General features: G+C 32.8%; 1 protein-coding gene across 2 annotated transcripts in view; it reads left to right on the top strand.

Moving 5' to 3' along the window:
- LOC139987773 (uncharacterized) overlaps nt 1-18,868 on the top strand; it is a 209,141-nt gene that overhangs the window by 96,817 nt on the left and 93,456 nt on the right. For both annotated transcript variants that reach the window (XM_072004401.1, XM_072004400.1), the window contains exons 2-3: nt 6,704-6,912; nt 14,470-14,605. In XM_072004401.1, the coding sequence (XP_071860502.1) occupies nt 6,704-6,912; nt 14,470-14,605 (345 nt within the window). The remainder of the gene's footprint in view (nt 1-6,703; nt 6,913-14,469; nt 14,606-18,868) is intronic.

The raw sequence follows: 18,868 nt of genomic DNA, 5'->3' as shown, positions 1-18,868 counted from the left end.
TACGATGTTATGATACCTCTCTATAATGTTATAAATACGGGCTAAGAAATAGCAGAAAAATGAATCAAATGTAAATTGTAATTAGGAAATTCTAACTTGAAGACATTTTAAGTTTAAGAAAGTTGTGAGAGATTAATGTCCTTCCTAATAGAGTGATTTAAAATTTACAGATGCAGATAAGGAATTTTAAGTTCGGTGAAAAAATGTTTTATTCTCTAAATGCAATAATGTAATATATCGTACTAATTTACTTTCCACATTTTATATAATTTTGCATTTGCGCACATTCTTGTCTTTCATTACATTCATACTTGCCATAAACGCATAGATATACGCAGTGTAATAATCACTATAACTAAACAATATCGATTATTTGAGAGTCCAGTTCTATTGAAACCATTTTATTGTTCATTATTCATATTAACATTTTGATATTATTATCATACGCATATATAGGATTAATTCTACTAATATCACCCTTGATTGCTATTAATATCGCAGGTAAAAGCTGAATATCCGTAAACATACAATTTTATCCCACAAAATTCAATTAAATATCGACTTCTATCACTTTGAATAGCACCATAGAACTTCTCCAATCCAAATACGGACGAAATGACCGTAGAATCGAAATTCAAAGTCTTTTAACTTTTCGACAGAAACACCACGCCACACGAATATTTCCATGATCGACATTGTTTTATTCGAAAGAGATGAGATGTTTCCAGGGTTCGACATAAAGGAACGAACGTTTTCAACGTGTTACAACATAATAAAACGTGGCTCGTGGCGTGGCGTATACGCGCGTTTATTTACGGCATCAGGTGCATGCAGACTTGTAAAATATATCGCGGAGGAAGAAAACCAGGCAATATTCTTCTCTGGCTGTTTCCGCGGAAGGAATTTTGCAATTCTGATTATAGTTTGGAGCTTGGTGTGCCGTTTAATTTGCGTAAACCATGTTCGCGGTTGTATCGTCGTTGTAAACCGACGCTCGAGCACGCCAACGTGAACATCCTGTGATAAAAAAAGAAAGGAATGAAAGCTATAATTGATCGATTTGTTTCGTGGCGGGGCTTTCGGATTGGATGAAAATGTCAGAAATGAACTGTGGGCCCGGTCGACGTAAAATTTATCGCACATGAAACATCGAATGACCATTCTGCACGCTGAAAATTTAGATAAGACTGGAAATTGCGTGATTTTAATTATCTCCAATCCGGATTTTTAAATGTGAAGTAGAATGAAAACACACGATAAATATTTATCGAGTAGAAAGTAATTGCGCATTCACATTCTATGAAACGATTGTGGACTATAAAGGCGAAATAGATATGTAGTTGATTGATATTTAAAATAAGAAAAATTAAAGCAATTGATATCATGTGCGTAAAGTATGGGTTATAAGTTCGTATCGGCGACTAGGGTATAATAGGTGCATTTATATTGGGATTTATTTTCAAAGTAATTTGAATTCTATAGACCTTCTAACGATTTATAAAGAGCTGTCACACAATAAGGATTAATAAATTACATAGAATAGCCTATAAATTTTAGTATCGTTGTATAAAATATAATACTTCGTTATAATTTTATTTTTTTAAGAAAATCAAGAGATATATGGCGAAGGTCCATAAAGTTATTACTTACAAATTAATATAGAATTGGGGTATTTAAAAAAAAAAATACTTAAAAAATCTTATTCTTTCTATTTCGCTATTAACAGCATTTAATACGAATATTCGTATATAATTCGTTGAAAGACAAATCCTTTCAGTAAGCGAGCGATTTTATGTTAGTTATGTTAAACAGCATTAAATCAGCGAATAAAAATTGTTTACAATGCAGTAGAGAGGTGAAAAAGAACACGCAGAGGCAAAGCTAACTGGATTCTGCAATTCTGATAGCGGTCTTTCGTGGTCAGGAATTGAAGCTTAGTTTGCTTAGTGCGCGTTCGCAGGTGCACTGTTCGCTGGAAATATCAGAATGAAATGGTAAATAGAAGTCTTTGTCCGTTAGAGAAACACTGGAACTTCAACAAAGAGAGAGGTAACCGTGTTTTCGGCAACTACTATTAACGAATGTGAATCCTACGACTGAATTTGTTTAACTATTCTCGAATTCAGAGGAGAAAAATAGTCTCTAATAGCTTGTTCGTTTACAATACACTACTATTGAAAAACTGATTGAGAAAGATGTGAAGATTTTTGTTGTATTAGAAAGACTCTATGTTTTTAATTTTATATTCCATGTGTGAACTAATGGTCTTCTCTCTCCATTTTAGCTCAATAAATTATTGAAATTGTTAAGAAGATTTACTATACTCTTATATCTAATAGTTACATGTGTGAAACTATCAGATATTTCTGACACTTTTATGTGATATAAGCTTTCAAACCAGACACGCCTACAAATCACATCGCAGTAACTGTCTGACTAAACAGTCTAAATCTCCTTTGAAGAATCTGATATTTTTACTTTTTTCAACAACTTCAACAACTATTGTACTAATTGCATTTTATTGAATGCCATTATACGTACTGCTAGTTGTCATATTTTATTAAAACCAGAATAGTAAATGATAAAAATTAAGAATATCAAATGACTAAAATTATATTTTTGGACTGTAAACGCGCTAAGAGTGATAATATATCTAAATTTAACATAATTTGTAGTAAATTTTGAAGCTAGAAACACAGAATTGTATTTACATTACAAAAAAAATTAATTTCTATAAGATCAATTGATACAATATTCTTATAGAAATTACAAACTTATTTTACCAAAATTTGCAAGAATCGTACTATGTATATATGAATACCGACCTATCGATATCTCACATTGTGGTCTGCAAATAGATTCGGTTTCCGAGCTATCTTTTTGTGCATCGAATAAGCCAGAAAAAAAAAGAAAAAAGAAACCAGGAGAAAGCAAACGAAGATTGAGAACATCGCAATCCTCAAAAGCAGTCTCCAGAAACTTTCAACATGCGCCATGTAGGTACCTGTCTACATTTCCTAGAATTCCTTTCAGTTTGAAATGAAAGGAGGAAATGCTCCTCCAACTTCGCAGCTTTTGGCTTTTGTGCGCAAAGAATTTTCATTTATTTTCCCTATACTTGCTGCGGCAAATGTCGCTAGACACTAACGCCGATGAAAGTGTGTGAACGTTAAGCGTTGAACAATTTCTAAAAGATGTTACTTCATATCTGTTTCTACTGTCCCTACGAAATACGTTTCGGAGTCTGTATTTTTTTTTTTTTTTTTTTTTTCTCAATAAAACTTAATGGAAATTTCTGAATCAAATAATATGTTACGTGATAAGCATTAGTATCGATGAAATCTCGATAGAAGAAATCTCGAAAATCTAGGCAATTGAAAAATCATCCATCATTTGGAATAAAATTTTAATTCATCAGAAATTGCATTTCATATATGTTTGTGCATGAAATATGTAGAAATTTCTAAGCGATATGCTACTTCTGTAATAGTAATTACGAATTTATAATTGAGTGGTGTGCCTTAATTCTGCTCTCGTAAGATGTATATTTTTTCTTCTAGAAGAATTTTCAGAAAAACTGTAATTAGTGCCTATAGGAGCATAGAGTATAAAGGAAAACTACGTTCCCTTAATTTTTATAGTTTTGTTTACTTATATTTACATAATAATTCTAATCAGAATTACCTGGAATGAAATGGCAATCTATGGTTCTCATATTATTCTTATACATCTAGCCTTTCATTATTACATAAGCCTTAATCTTTTTAATTTTAAATATTCTATAACACAGAATTATTTCTATCTTGATTCATATACAATCACAATGTAATTAACAAATAATATAAAGTAACTGAAACGTTTAATTTTCTGCATTATTTTTCTGTCCTGGAAATGTGCGTACACGAAGTAAATTTTAATTACATACTCTCTCATTGGTATGTGTGATATGAGAAGAAACAGTCGAATCTGATGAAAAATATTTCTTCAAAAACGTAGAATACTATAGCTGTGTACCTACTTACTGTTCGTTGATCACTCTCAACAAATTAAATATTATAAAAGAAAGAAAGGAAGAAATATAAGGTGAAATATTTGTTAATGCTGTATGAATAATATCTAAATTTAATCTGCCAATTTAACTGCCGCGTCATTTTATTCGTAACAATACGTGATCTCGCATAAGAGAATTTCGATGATGGAAAAATTTAAACGAATCTGCCATGAAAAGCTGATTCCATGGTTCATAATTCCACTTTTTAGTTTGATTATACACGAAATACACTTTTCATACCTTTAAAGTTGTCGAAATCTCTATAACACCAGGCGCGTTAGTATTTATTTGTTGACGTGCAATCGAGTGACACAAAATCGATGAAATATTTTGCAGCACGATTGCAGCAGTGCGCAGTATATATTATGTATCACATATTGAGGCCACCATGAGTACTAGGAATGCATTTTACAAAACATTTTCGAATTACAGTTGATAGCCCGTAGACGATAAAACTTGTATTTTCGAGTTAACTTTTACAGCAGTCGTATACTAGGATAGCGATACAAATTGTTTCTACAAGCGTTAACATTCCGTTGTATAAAATCATAAAAAATAAGCAAACCTAAACTACCGGAAAATTAATAACGATGTGGGTAACAAATATAGATAATTTAAAATCTCATGAAAAGATATTCTTCGTGTCGAATTCGGTGTTGGGAGCTCGTAATAAAAAACAGTAGGAGAGTGGACTAAAGTTTATTTTAGTTACGTTAGAAAACTTTTATTCTACTTCGAGAAAGAAATTTCAACTTTTATAGTGTTTCATTCTAGTCACGTGATCAACAGAGAAGAGCATCGAGTTTTCCATTTGGAACTTTTTGTAAAAAAAGCTTTTTCGATTTCCTACCAACGTTTCCCATAAATTATTGCTGAGTGAATGTAACTTGAGAGTGGTAGTTGGCTAAAAGACAATTCTGTATGATTGACGTGATAAAAATATTCTACACTATTTTACTATTTTACTAGTAGAAAGTTTCTACTAGTTGTGGCTGTATGAATTCTAACTTATGTGAAGTATGGCACACAGGCACGTATCTTCAAAACTTTATATTAAGCCCACGATGGAATTGGTATGTATAGTCAGTATAGTATAAAATTCAATGTGTCATGTCACTGCTATGCTATTAAAAGAAACATAAAACGATTATTCGAAATAAGAAGCTGTGCAAAATGTTCTATAAAACTACCAGACTATTCGTATGAAAAATCACTAATTCATAATTTTTCACAGATTTAAGATAGTGTACATCTAGCAATTTTAACGATGGTCCATAAAATATATTTTTCCCTTGCACTATATATTTTTGCATATACCTTTTTTCTAATAACCGTTCTTCAATCGTTCGCAAAGCAAACGTAAGCACGAGGCAACAACATGCACCAGTTAATCCCTGAGGTAGGTCGCGTCAGTGTCCCCTTTTCCGTGGCGAAAGTACACAGGGCTTGATTTCCGTGGAAAAGATAATGCGGCCAGCTAAAATATCAGTTGGATGTTTTTCACGTTTCCTGAGGGGTAAAACCACCCCACGGAGTTTCGTCCCTATTCGCGAGGGCTCGAGCGACGTCTACCTACTTCCGTGTAGCCGGCAGCTAGCACGTAATAAGAGGTCTCATCCTGCAGAGACATCAAGAAGCAAGCAAAAGCTCGATTCTGTTTTAATATGAATGACGTATACAGTTCAATTCCTCGGGGCTTTAATAGGTCGAATCGTCGATAATCCGAGTGAACGGAACGTCAGCGAAAAAATACAGAAAAGGAAGAGGTATATATGTGTGTTTGAGAAAGAGAAGAAGCCTGGTGAAAGAGATTACGAGGGGCAAAAAGGAAGTGGTACATTAGCTCACGAAACTATTGGAAACTTAATATGGGAAATTTTTATATGCATGTCTTGCGTGTTATGTAAAACTTGTTGACATTTTTTTAACATTCCAACGAAACATTTCTTGTGATTATATATATTAATTAAATTTGAAACCAGTTTGAAAATGTATATAGAAATGGCAGGATATTTACTATAAACGTACTCATATATTTAATAAAAATGTAGTATAGAGCAAGAGTAATCGCTTTAAGCAGATAATAATTAGTAAAGATGATTGCTTTAAATATTGAGGTTCATTAATATATTTTGGATAAATGACTATTTAAACACTCCTCTGATCTCTAGGAAATATATAGTGAATATCTTGTAGTTTCAACCTTTGTTACTATAGTCGTGATTATCGAGTCTCATAACAGCGCTAATGAAATTTTAAAATGTTTCGTATATCGAACATAATATATTATAAATTATAACGTAAGGCGCGTTCACAAGTGTTCGAATACATTCGTGAGCTTGTGTACGTTGATCGTAAGAGTGCGTAGCTCAAGTGGTAGGGTGAATAACAGGAAAAACGTGAAGAAAAATTGTATGCTTCTGTCTGAATGTGTTTGTATGTACGTATGTATAGCATGTTGATGTAGATGTGTACGGATGAGATAGAGGAAGACAGAATGGGTTAGGCGGAGGAAGCGAGAGGAATTGTCATTCGGTGGAATTGCAATTTCTCGCTGACGCGTGCTGTGCAACCTCCGGCGCGAGGAGTAAAAGCGGACTAATGATGCACACTAGACTTAATGCTCCGTTCCTGTTCTCATTTCCCACAAAGGTGCGAGCTGCCTGCGGGATGTCAGCCTAGAAGTAGTTCCGGAGGTAGTGCAACGTGGTCAGAAGGTGATTCTGCGCTGCCATTACGATCTCGAGGAGGCTCCTCTTTACTCCCTCAAGTGGTACCGTGGCAGGCACGAGTTCTACCGTTACACACCAAGCGAGGAACCGGCTACCAAAGTCTTCAACATTACCGGGATTTACGTTGACGTAAGTGTCAATACACTTTTCTTTCTCTTCCTCCTCTGCCTTTTACGTGTAAGCGCGTATCATACCGTGGAAGTAGGGTATTTCCTCGAGAGCAATTTATGGACAGAGATAATAGAATCTGAATTAGTTAAAACTATAGCGTGTTTTAATATTTGGTTTTGCCAAGAATATTTAGTATATGTTTACCATTATATAAACAAATTTATCAGAGAGTATTTTTATAAATAAAAAGTATTTCGGACCTTTTATAGTAATTATATCTGTTGTTGATAAGAAAATTCTGTATATATTTCTTATTGTATGAAGAAATTTATTGATAGTACGTATATTAATTCCACAATTTGAAGACTGCGATCAAAACGAATTACTTCATATATAATAGCGTTATGATGTAATATTATGTCATAGTAGAATTTCAGAATTTATTTCGTTGTTTAAAAGAGTAATAAACATGATGGTATATGTGAAAAAATTTTTTTAATTAAGCAACTTTAGCAAATGCAGTAGCATTTTAAGTTATTTATGCAATTTACTTATGAACTTATTTCTTTGATCATTCTTTTTCTCAAAAATTATGATTTCTATTGTATCGAACAGCATTATATTCTTTCATAATATCGCTTTGATCGTAAAATGAGAACAATCGTGTGCAACAATTTGAATAAATTAACCATTTAATTGCTGGTGAAAGTATCGGTTGCATGTGTTTAAGAGAATAAAGCCAAACAATTAAAAGATTAATGCACCTATTCAACTACTATGCATTTTACATATAGAAGATCATTAAATAATTAGATTATTAATATTTATGAATTTCTGTCACTATTATCGAGTAACTCTAAACATCTGTGAAGAGTTTGATATTGAATGAGATGAATAAATAGAATATTAATATGCAAATACAGTTATTACTGTAACTATGAAATGAAAATTTCACGTGTAAAAGTATTAGGAACGTGTAGAAGTCTAGATTAAACAATTTAATAATGTACGATGGGTTTTTAATGAAATTGAAGTATTAGTTCCTAGCAGAAACGTTTATCTAGTTTGAATATTTCATCCACCTCCTAAACTTTCAGTTCAATTTTATAACTCGAAAACTAAAAGTTTTCTCTGCGTTTTACGATAGAATGAATTTCTTACATAGCCTGTTCTGATGAAATTTGGATATGTTTATTCGAGGAAATTACAATATTAGAAAATGAAACACGCAGAAAAATTGAAGTTGAAAGTTTAAAAAGAATATTTTACTGGAAATTTGAATTTTTACTATCACACGAAATATATATTTACATTTTTATTTCGATCAAAATTTGTAGCACACGATATGTTTCGTTAAACACTTTCTTCAAGCGTGGAAAAGTCCATGGTTCGTGTAGGAGTTTACAAATATGTAAAATTTCAAGAAAATCATTTCTGGATGATTTCGTAGCAGAGATTATTTCATTTCGACTCTATTTAAGGTAGTAACAAACTAAAAAAAGACTAACGCTATTCGAAACACATAGTACACAAGCATAAAAAAACAGTACACAAACGTAAAAATATAGTACACAAAGATTTACGTTCGAATCAAAACACCAAACAACCTAATCCTTATTGTCCAAATAAACGAAGTAAAAGCATATTAACGAATTTTCGATAAAACTTATCGCAAGGGACACTCGACGCGAAAGGATTTAACTAAAATAAGCGAATCAACGTTGGAAGCAATGCATTGTTTGCGATGCAATTTGGAAAGGCGACGTTCGTGCCCGCATCAATCGTCGGAACAACAAACAACGATGAATGTCAAGCAGAATTAGCATTCCGGATGGCCAGGGATGATCCAAATATGCGGTTTTATCACATGATGCCGGGCGATGCTCGTTAACAGCATCCTTGACCGCTGTAATCTCCGTAAAACAGGTCGCTTTTATCATCGTTCGAACATTTCCACGCGAATCTCCACGCGTTTCCGTGCCACATAGGTTTCCAGAAAAACCGCTATGTGTGCACGCGTTTACGCAATTGAAAACAAGCTCGTCTAGCCTAGGTTGTTGTCGTTCCCATGTTTTGCATGATTCAACGAACAATCAATTGAATTTAGACCATTATTTTTTATTTTTCTATGTATACTAATAGTAATTTATTATTCTTAGTAAATCTATGATTTGAGCTTCTCGAAAGTCGTACTAATCAACTCCACTATTTTCATTCTATAGGAATACCCGATGAATATTCAATTCTCAAGAAACAAGTGATTTTTTTTTTTTTTTCTTAAGTTCATTGATCGCAGAAAGACGATATAAATAATAGTAAACTCTGAGGTAGACTTAAAAAAACGAACGAAAGTAGATCACTAAACTTCTCGAATATTTGTGTTTTGAATATATTGAATAGAAATATTTTACGGACATGTTATGTTATAGTGAATCGTAATGAAATTCGACTATTGCTTATAATAATGTATGCAATCAAAGACAGTTTGTGTATGTATAACATGAGCCGCTTATTTGTCGAATCGGTTAACTCCATAAAATAATATATCGACAAAATTGATGCAATTATAAAGACATTGTGTCAATGAAGTATCCTAGACTTGAGTATTATTTTAGTATTATACTCAAGTATTATATTGGCAGTAAAATTTCAAAAAGTGGAGTTAAGCGTTTTAGTTTATAAACGGTTCATATTATAGTTAATGAATGAATCCTAATACGAAGCCCAGGGAGCATAGAAGCGCCACTTTTGCGTTTATCGTTATAACGCGTCTGTATCTATCCTTAGTTGCCCGCTAAGCGACAGTAATGTGCAATGGTTGCGTCACGTGTTGGTAAAAGCTCGTCGACACCGAACGAAAAACATTGTTCAATGCGGAAGAAATATCGTTAGGTTGTATCGTTCGATACACTCTGCCATGAAATATCGTTCATGTTAACGGTATCATCGAATTTTCACCTTGTTATACACTGTGTCGTCGCAACGAATGGTTTTGTTTTCTCGTTTTTTCTTCCTTTTTTTTGTAGGTGGATAACCATTTTTCTCTTTTGCAAAGGTCCGAGCGTTGATATAACAAGCGATGTGTGGTCTATTGTTTTTGTATATTTGTTTGTTCGAGTTCTTTCTTTTTTATAGAGCCACATAGTGGATCCGTATGGTTCGGGAAAAATTGTTTTTTACACGTTTTAAATGTATCGTGACTGCGACTGGAAGCGAAGTTTTGCCAGTGAACGCTCATTTCGCGTTACTGGCTGCATCGTGTGCTGAGATAGCTTTATGGAAGATTTGTTTCAATATTTGTAGAAAGGAAGGATTACTTTTTGAGAATGATGTGACTGCAAGCCGTAAGGTATTATGTTACTGGCAATAACCTGTTACATCGTTTTGTGTATCACATTGTTGGTTTTCATAAAAGAGTGACAGAACTAGGAAAGTCGATTTTTCAGGAAATCAGTTGGAAGTGAAATATTATTTAACGATGAAAACATTTTATTCTTTGACAATTTAGGCAATAGCTAGAACTACCATAAACTTAATAAAATAACAGTGGCATACAAATATACGGGAGGCATATAAATATCATTTTGTCATAGAGTGGAACACATTCGTATTTAGTATAAGTAGAAATCACGATAGAGATCTGGATAGCAAAGACGTGATATTAATAATATACATATTGTTTTAGAAAAAGATAAAGATATATAATTACATCCATAAAAAATTGTATTTGTACTATAAATATACTATAACCATATTTTAATAGAAAAAGTAAACAATTAATTACAAGTTTTCATAACTATGACAAAGTATACAAATTTGGTTCAAGATTATTCGAATTAGTGACTTGAGGAACGTAAGTGAGAATAAGCGTAGAAACTTAAAGCATATTTCGTGTCAAGTAAATTTAGTAAACAACAGGTTCTCTCTTTCTTAATTTTTTCCATCTTAAACCAAAGATTCTGTCAGTTCCAATATAAAGAACTATCTTAAGAATTTTTATCAGAATTTATCCTACAAAATTCCTTCGGAAATTCTTCAAGCAAAATCGGATCACAAGAAAATGATTATACATATTCGATCGCTAATAACAGCTTAATAACATCGAGAAGAAACACGAAACTGTGTAATGAACAGTTTTTCCGTGGCATCTGTCGTGTGCATTCTAACGCACACAAATCAACAAGGGGATGGTGGAAAAAACTGTGCTCTTTCTTCGGATTCGTTTCTTTCGTCCTCGTTAAAAGCCACCTTCCCGTCCCGTCCCTTCCTCTTTCAACCGCTGTCTCCTTCACTCTACGGCATGTCTTCTTGCTTCGTTATTTAAATTCCGCTAATTATGCATATTTTGCCTTTGCCCATTTCCGATGAAACGATCCTCCGCCACTTTTCCCTAGGGATGCTTCAGCCCCGCCTTCGTTGCTATCTTGCTCCCGGTGTCTCGGCTTTCGCGCGCGTTTCATCGAGTCAATTTACTCGAGTGCGGGGTAATTCCTGATAAGATGACGATTTTCTCGAGTGTTGCCTCTTCACGCTGCCCGATCACCAGAGGAACATTTAATAAGAAAAAAAGAACCCGTGCTTTTGGCGCGTTACGGCCTTTGACGAACATTTACGTTTTGCTCTTTGTATTTATAAGGGAACACGACGAATGTTTAACTCCTGACTCTTTTACATCTACTGACAACATTTTCTGCCATCCTTTTATTTCACTGTCATTGTGTGATTGTTAGACAGTGAATTTTTATGCAAATTCGTATTTTTGTGGAGGCAACTACAGGGCAGATTTTTTTAATGAAATTGCTTCTCTTCTGATTGTTTAAGCACAGAGATGTTTTCACAAATTATTCTATTCACGTATAAAAAAAATTAAATATAGTCGTGTTTGACGATGATGTAAAAATTCAGTAAAGTACAAAATTATAGTACGAGCATAAAATGTTCTTATTAGCATACGATATTTATATACGTACGGTATTTTATATATACGCGTGGTGTTAATTATATAACATTCAATAATCTTGCATTAGATGGAATTTTACGATCGTCACTTATAAATTCAAATATAGATGTTTTATTCCTATACATAGAAATTTTATTAAGGAGTTGATGTATTTCACAGTAGCTATAAAGGGGAAATATCTAATGATTTGAGATATGATAGATGTCTCTAGAGGTAACAAATTCGAAGGGTATATCTGGATGTTTGAGATATGTAGAGCAGTGGTATCGATTATTACGCTATTGGGGCAAAATATGTGAAATCGTTGTCGTGAAATTTTATATTCGGAAATGAAATATGTAAGATGCATTTTGCGTTGGAAATGGTATTGTTCGATTTTAGGTAACATATATAATGCATTGCCTGAGTTTATTACGGTAATAGTATATTTTTGTAAAAGCTCCTCACTCTAACGAATACAAAAGTTTATGTGAAAATTTCGAACATATATATATATATATATATAACATAAATTAGTAACATATAAATCCTATTCTTCGTAATTATTATACAATTTACAAAGACATTGTTTCTTCGTAGGGAATATTTTTCATCGAAAAAAGAGTCTGTAATATTATATTTTTAAGATTCCTCTAATGTTAATTTAGATTTTTAGATGACATGTAGGTATTATATATAGGAACGTATAACATTTGTATAGATCTTTTGTGTGGAAGCAAAATTATTATTCAAGATTTCCGCATCATTTTTGTACATTACTTTTTACTTTAACATCAATTAATATAAATAAACAATGTTCAACTGTTTTCGGGTCATGCGTTTAACCTTATCAGATTGAATCATAGTGTAGCAGCATCTAATAATCAATTTATATTACTTGAAAGCTTGTCACGTTCTCTATACATTCGTGAACGTTTTTCCCATTTTTACAATATTAAGCAAAAAGCTTTCAGCTTCGATTTATTATACAAAGGAATATGCATACAGCATGTTGTTAATAGGTAACTTGTGGTTTTAACTGACTAAAACACGTTGTGGTATTATATTACCTTAAATGTAATTTTAGAAAATGAAAATTGAGGTTTGCACAATTACGTCAATAATTTTCAATCTCATAAAATAGAATAAATATAGAATATACGGTATTACACAAAAAACAACAATAGCATTAAGAAATTAATAATAGAACATTGTTCCCCGATTAAGTAACGTCATCAAAACTGTTAATTCGGCACGCAAATTGCAACGAGCAAATTGAATTCTCATTGAGCTTGTGGTTCGCTTTAAATAATACGCTTTTGTTTGAGAATTCCAATCATCCAATAACGGCAACCGTTTCGAGGTATAATCATTAATACTAATTTATGTATTAATAGTCAGTGAATACGTGTTTATTCGTACAGGAATTTCGCCAACAAAAAATCGTTCTGAATAAATTTGTACGTATAATAACGATTTATATGATTTCATCTCATTGACAGTTTGTACAACAGTACGTTATTATTTCAATAATAGAGAAATTTGTAAAACCGAATTAACGTAATATTAACAATATCAGTAGACCAGACTTAGTTGCTAATTGATATTAGTAACGTGAAACGCTATTGTCTCTTCGTTTATTGTCATTAATTATACAGTAAATCTAAAAACAAATACCATTTTAAATATGACAAACAAAACTAGTTCGACACAACTTTAATTACTTGGACAAAAATTTTCGTTTTGAAAAGTTGAATTATCTTCGTAAATGGTCTTTACGAACGTATGAAATTCTTCATTATCACTAATATTTATAGCTAAAACTGTTTTCATACATAATTCATAGAAGTAAGAAATTAATGATTTACCAGGGAAAAATTTGAAAAGAAAATCGCTGAAAATCCAATATTTATGCCTGACAGACATGATATATGGTATTGCATAAGTTGGTACGTTCAGTAGTACCATGGAAGATCTCTTGAATTGATGTGTACACTCTGAAAGTCGGATTTCAAATGTTCTGCAATAAAATACACCAAAAAGATTTAAGGTCAATTCGTTTCGTCTTTTAATATTTCACTTTCATTATGCCAAATTATAAGTTTAAATTGGCTTGACAATTATACGCTATACACGCAAAGTAATCTATGTCTTAAGGAAATCTTGGAAACATATTATCCTGCATTGATAAAAATATAAATTACCAACATAAATTATACAAAAATAATAGAATCATAGAAATTGAAGAATTAGTATCAAAGTAACACCTTCGCACAATAAAAAAAAAAAAAAAAGGTACAAGTCAATCGAATCAACATTTTAGTTTAATTTACCGGTTATATAAAGCGTTCACCGATGTCTTTCATCCGGGTGAGCCGCGAAAAGAAGGCAATGAACCGTGTGCTCGAATCCCGTACGAACGACGAAGAGACGCGTGAATAAATTCGTCAGTCAATCGCATCCGGTGCGGAAGTTTAATTCATGTTATAACCGGTCCAGGTAAATCGAGTTATTGTTAATCGCAGAGAGCGAGGGATTTTAATGTTCCGATGGCGGTGGGCGATAACACGTGTCGCCGCAGTTGATATCCATTTGCATTCACTTTGCACACACCTTTGGTCGTTGCTCTGTTTCAGCACGAGAACTCGAACAAGAGCCAGGTAACGCTCCGCGACGTCGACTTCGCTCTCTCGGGTATGTTCAGTTGCGAAGTTACAGCGGACGCGCCGACTTTCACCACCGCCTACGTCTCCAAGAATCTTACGGTAGTGTGTAAGTACATGCTTCATGACATTACAGAGTATCGCGGGGAACTCGACGTATTCAGCATGCTCGTGTGCCTACCCTACGACGCTCGTTGCTCACCACCCTCCACTCCTTTCTTTACCGATGCACGCGACTGACGCGTGTACGGCATCGTAAGTCACCATCCTCTTTCCAGCTATAGGCTCTTTCACGTGCTTCGTTCGGAATTTCAAATCTTTCATCGAATTTTATTTAACAGATTTTTTAGAAGACATTTTTTTTGCCATCGTATTTTTTCTTGTTCGAATGGAGTACGAGGATTTTTAAATGCTTTTTTCTTCTTTATATGATTAAATACTTTATGAGTTAATTTTAATTCTTAATGTTGACAATTTTTAAGATTTGACTGACAATTGTCGTCAACTACAAACGTATATTGAGTAGATCTTAGAAACTTTACGGCTACAAATTGTTTTATGTGTTTTGTTCGGAGTTCGGAATATTTTTTCGAATTTTAACCGAGTTTCGAGGAATTTGTTAATATCGGGATTGGTATTTTAATTCCTTCTTTGCGTGGAATTTTGGAACTTTTTTTAGGGCTATTTAATATTCGATTTGTAATACTCAAAGATTGATAATTATTGTTGAGCTACAAATGAGTATTGATTACTGATTATATCAACTGCAAGCTGTTTCACGCGTTTCTTTCGAATTTTGGGATTTTTATTTCAGTTCATTTTAATCAATTTTCTAACGAGATTTTAACAATTCTTTTTAATCTTTCAATTTCTGCTTCGTTCCTTAGAACGTGTATTCTTCAGAAAGGTTGAATATGTTTTTCAGTAAATTACAGCTCTTAAATTTTTTCTTACGTATCACACGACATGAATAATTATCTTCTTTATAAAAAATACACGATTTTACCTGGAACACAATAGAGCCACATTTCGTACACGCATTCGTATGAATTGTTAAAATATACAGAGTAGGTAAAATTCAGTACACGGTGCAACATTTCGCTTTAAATTCTTTCCCCACTATTTTCCAATTCTTTTCACCTTCGTGTACCAAGATCTATAGCTTAGTTCTCCTTCTAGAATCAGCCTGTATACGAAACACACTTCACAAGCCTTACATATCAAAGAAAGTTATACTGCAACAATTCAACATAATAACGCCGTCTCTTTTCCATCCATTTTTTCATACGTTGCATTAAATTATTAACTTCGTTACCTCCTTTCTTATGTTGCCCTATCGTGAAGAAATGTTTCCAGCATGTGAATAATACGACAAAATCATGAATATGCGTGTTTTGCTGTTTCAATTTTATTCTAAATTCTTTTTCATACTGTTAAAATATTTTTTCATTTGCTGAAACTGATAATGCTTGTTCTTTCGAAAAATTTATCTTTAACCTTACAATTCTTCATACCATCGCCTTACAATAAACAAATTCATATAACTAATTCAATTATCTGATTTACCTTTTCAAAATATTCGTACCCTCATAGAAACAAGAAAACGATTGATCAATTTATCCTACAAATGATTCTAATATTCTTCTAAAAAAAAAGTCAGATAAAATCACGTACAATTTCTAGATATAGAATAATAATAAGAAAATAATAAAAAATTTCTTAGCCACCTAGACTTAGCCTAAGAAATACTTGATATTACGTGCGAAATCGAACGAACAAAAAAGATGGTGATAATATTAAGGTTCACTCTGTACATTCGCATTTTCCCCTAATTGCAATGCGCGCGTGCAAGATTGAATCGGCGCGAGTTTCCGCGACAGCGTGCATACCTCGAAGAGAAAGTTTCTCCTTGATGGTGTCATTAAATCTACTCGCGTTTGATCCGAGGCCAGTCGCACCCTCCCAAACCGGTGAATCGGCTTCGTTGTCGCGAACGATTTCATGCACAGCCGTCTGGCTGCTATACGTATGTACGTATACACGCCGTGAAACTAGCTCCCATGTAAATTCGCGGAGTGTTTCTAATTTCCTCCTGCACGCTACGGTGAGATCAAAGGAGCGCTTTTGGGGTTAATCAGTGCACGCCACAGAGTCGCGAGTACGTTAACGCGTTTCTCAAATTCATAGCGATCTTCCCCTCGTTGCTATTTTCTTTTTTCTCCCTGCTCGAATGCCAGAACATTTAATGTCGTACGTGTATCGCCAAAATTTGCCTCGTTCAAGGATCATTGTGTGTTTTCAAAGGTAAATTTCTGTTTGTGTGTAACTATTAGACTGGTGTCTATGTTTACGCAAGCTCACATTTCTATGGATAGGATCGAGGAAATGATGGCCAAGCAGAAATTTGCTTCATCTACTACGCTTTATAACGAGCAGTTTAGTTTGGATGTTTTGTATGTTTTTGAATATCATTACTTGCATTTTTGCACCTGAGAAATTGTGTACAAATGCAGAAACATCCGCACTCTGTGTAATATTTAATTGCATTGAAAGTTAACAATTAAATGAATAAATGAATAATGAATAAATTCATCTTATCTATTTCTTTATACATATCTTCAGGAAAATGATATAAAAATGTGTATACGTGGATAGTACTTTTAAAATTTGATGCAAAAGTTGAACATTCTTAATAACTTTATATTCGTACACAATGTGTATGATTTAAGATTTAGTTAGATTCCAATAAATTAATTTTAACATTATGGAGAACTATAATTCATTAGAATTCATTAGAACAAAGTAATTCATTAGAATGCTTTTTTACACATTTAATATTTTGATATTTTTAATACGTTTAACTTTCATTCATTTATCGAAGATTTGTCGTTTTTCAGTTAATTAGTATTATATTTCCAACTTACCGTTACACATTTTACAAGTTGTAGGTTGTAAATATCGACAAGAAGCAGTTGAAAGTTTGAAAGTTTGATATTCACGTTTCTGCTACGTCGATTTTCTGTAAAACGAAGAAAAAGTTGCATCGATCAGTAGCGGAAATGTTCGTTAGTTGAGTTCCCTTACTTCTTTCTTCCTTTTTTTTTTATTTCTCTCTCTCTTTCTGGCTTATGAAAGTTGATTGATAATTATGGAAAAGTTTTAACCTGGATTAAAGCAATTCGATATCGTTGCTTCATTATTTCGTAAGAGTGAAATAGCCACATGTCAATTCATTCATTGTGGAAGCTTAGTTAAAACTTCAAATCAGAGAAGTTAATAGAAACTTTTCGGCTGAATATTGCGTACGTAAATATTGGAGCAGAGTTTCGTGGAAACGAATACACGAGGACTAAGAAAGGCTAAAGTTTCCCAAAGACAGTAAATACGAGAAGACTCACAAAAGGAGCACTGTTTGAGACTTCCCAAGAGTAACAGTATGATGAACGTGATTTTTGAAAATACATTTTCGTCGCTGACTGCATTCGAAATTATAGTAAATTCGTCTACCAGAATTACATTTTAAAGATATTATTGTAAAGAATTATTTTGCAAAATTGAACCTGGCAGAAGTTAGTAAGAAAAAGGTGAATTTAATAAATTAAAGCATTTCAATAGAGTAATTCAATCTGACAGATTATGTGATATGAATAAAATGTAGCTATCTAATCATAATGAGCTTACTTTAGTCAATCAGTATTTCAGTGTATCGAATTCAGCTAGACAGATTCCGAGTGACTTGATTCCAATGAGTCACTACGTTAATTAACTCATCTAGTTTCTTAACTAATTAGTTAGCAAGCTGATCTTAAAGCGTCCTGTAATAAATAAACTAGTCAGGGATTTAATGTACCTATTTATTTAAATTAATTTTGATCTAAATTTAGCTATACACCATTATGTTAATTTTCTACAACGACAAATGATATATAATTACGTATAAACTTTCATTTAATATTAGAATCCTTTCAGGAAACAAACTAAATCTAAAAATTAATAATTAGAAAATTACTAATTTTGGTGTTGGTATTATTAAATTACTGTTATATCTGTTGCTATTTAGCTCGATATATACTGTGAATGATCTCATAATTCAGACCCAAATCATAAAGAAATTTTTTGAAGTCTTGTATGTAATTTATCGTGTATAAATTTTTCATTAGGGAATTATGAAAGCAGTATAGTCAATTAATAACACACTTTTGAGAACTCGCTACTACTCTGTAATTTCTGTATATGATTTTTAATAAATAATTCACGAAATTTACAAATTTTTTCACAAAATTCTATATTTGTGAAACGAACATTTTATATCTCGTAGTGTTCAGAAATCAAATGTAATACATTACGTATCTGATGAAATCATCGACATCTA

The sequence above is a fragment of the Bombus fervidus genome, chromosome 5 (assembly GCF_041682495.2).
Source record: "Bombus fervidus isolate BK054 chromosome 5, iyBomFerv1, whole genome shotgun sequence".
Lineage (NCBI taxonomy): Eukaryota > Metazoa > Arthropoda > Insecta > Hymenoptera > Apidae > Bombus > Bombus fervidus.
This window is presented reverse-complemented; position numbering and strand designations above follow the sequence as displayed.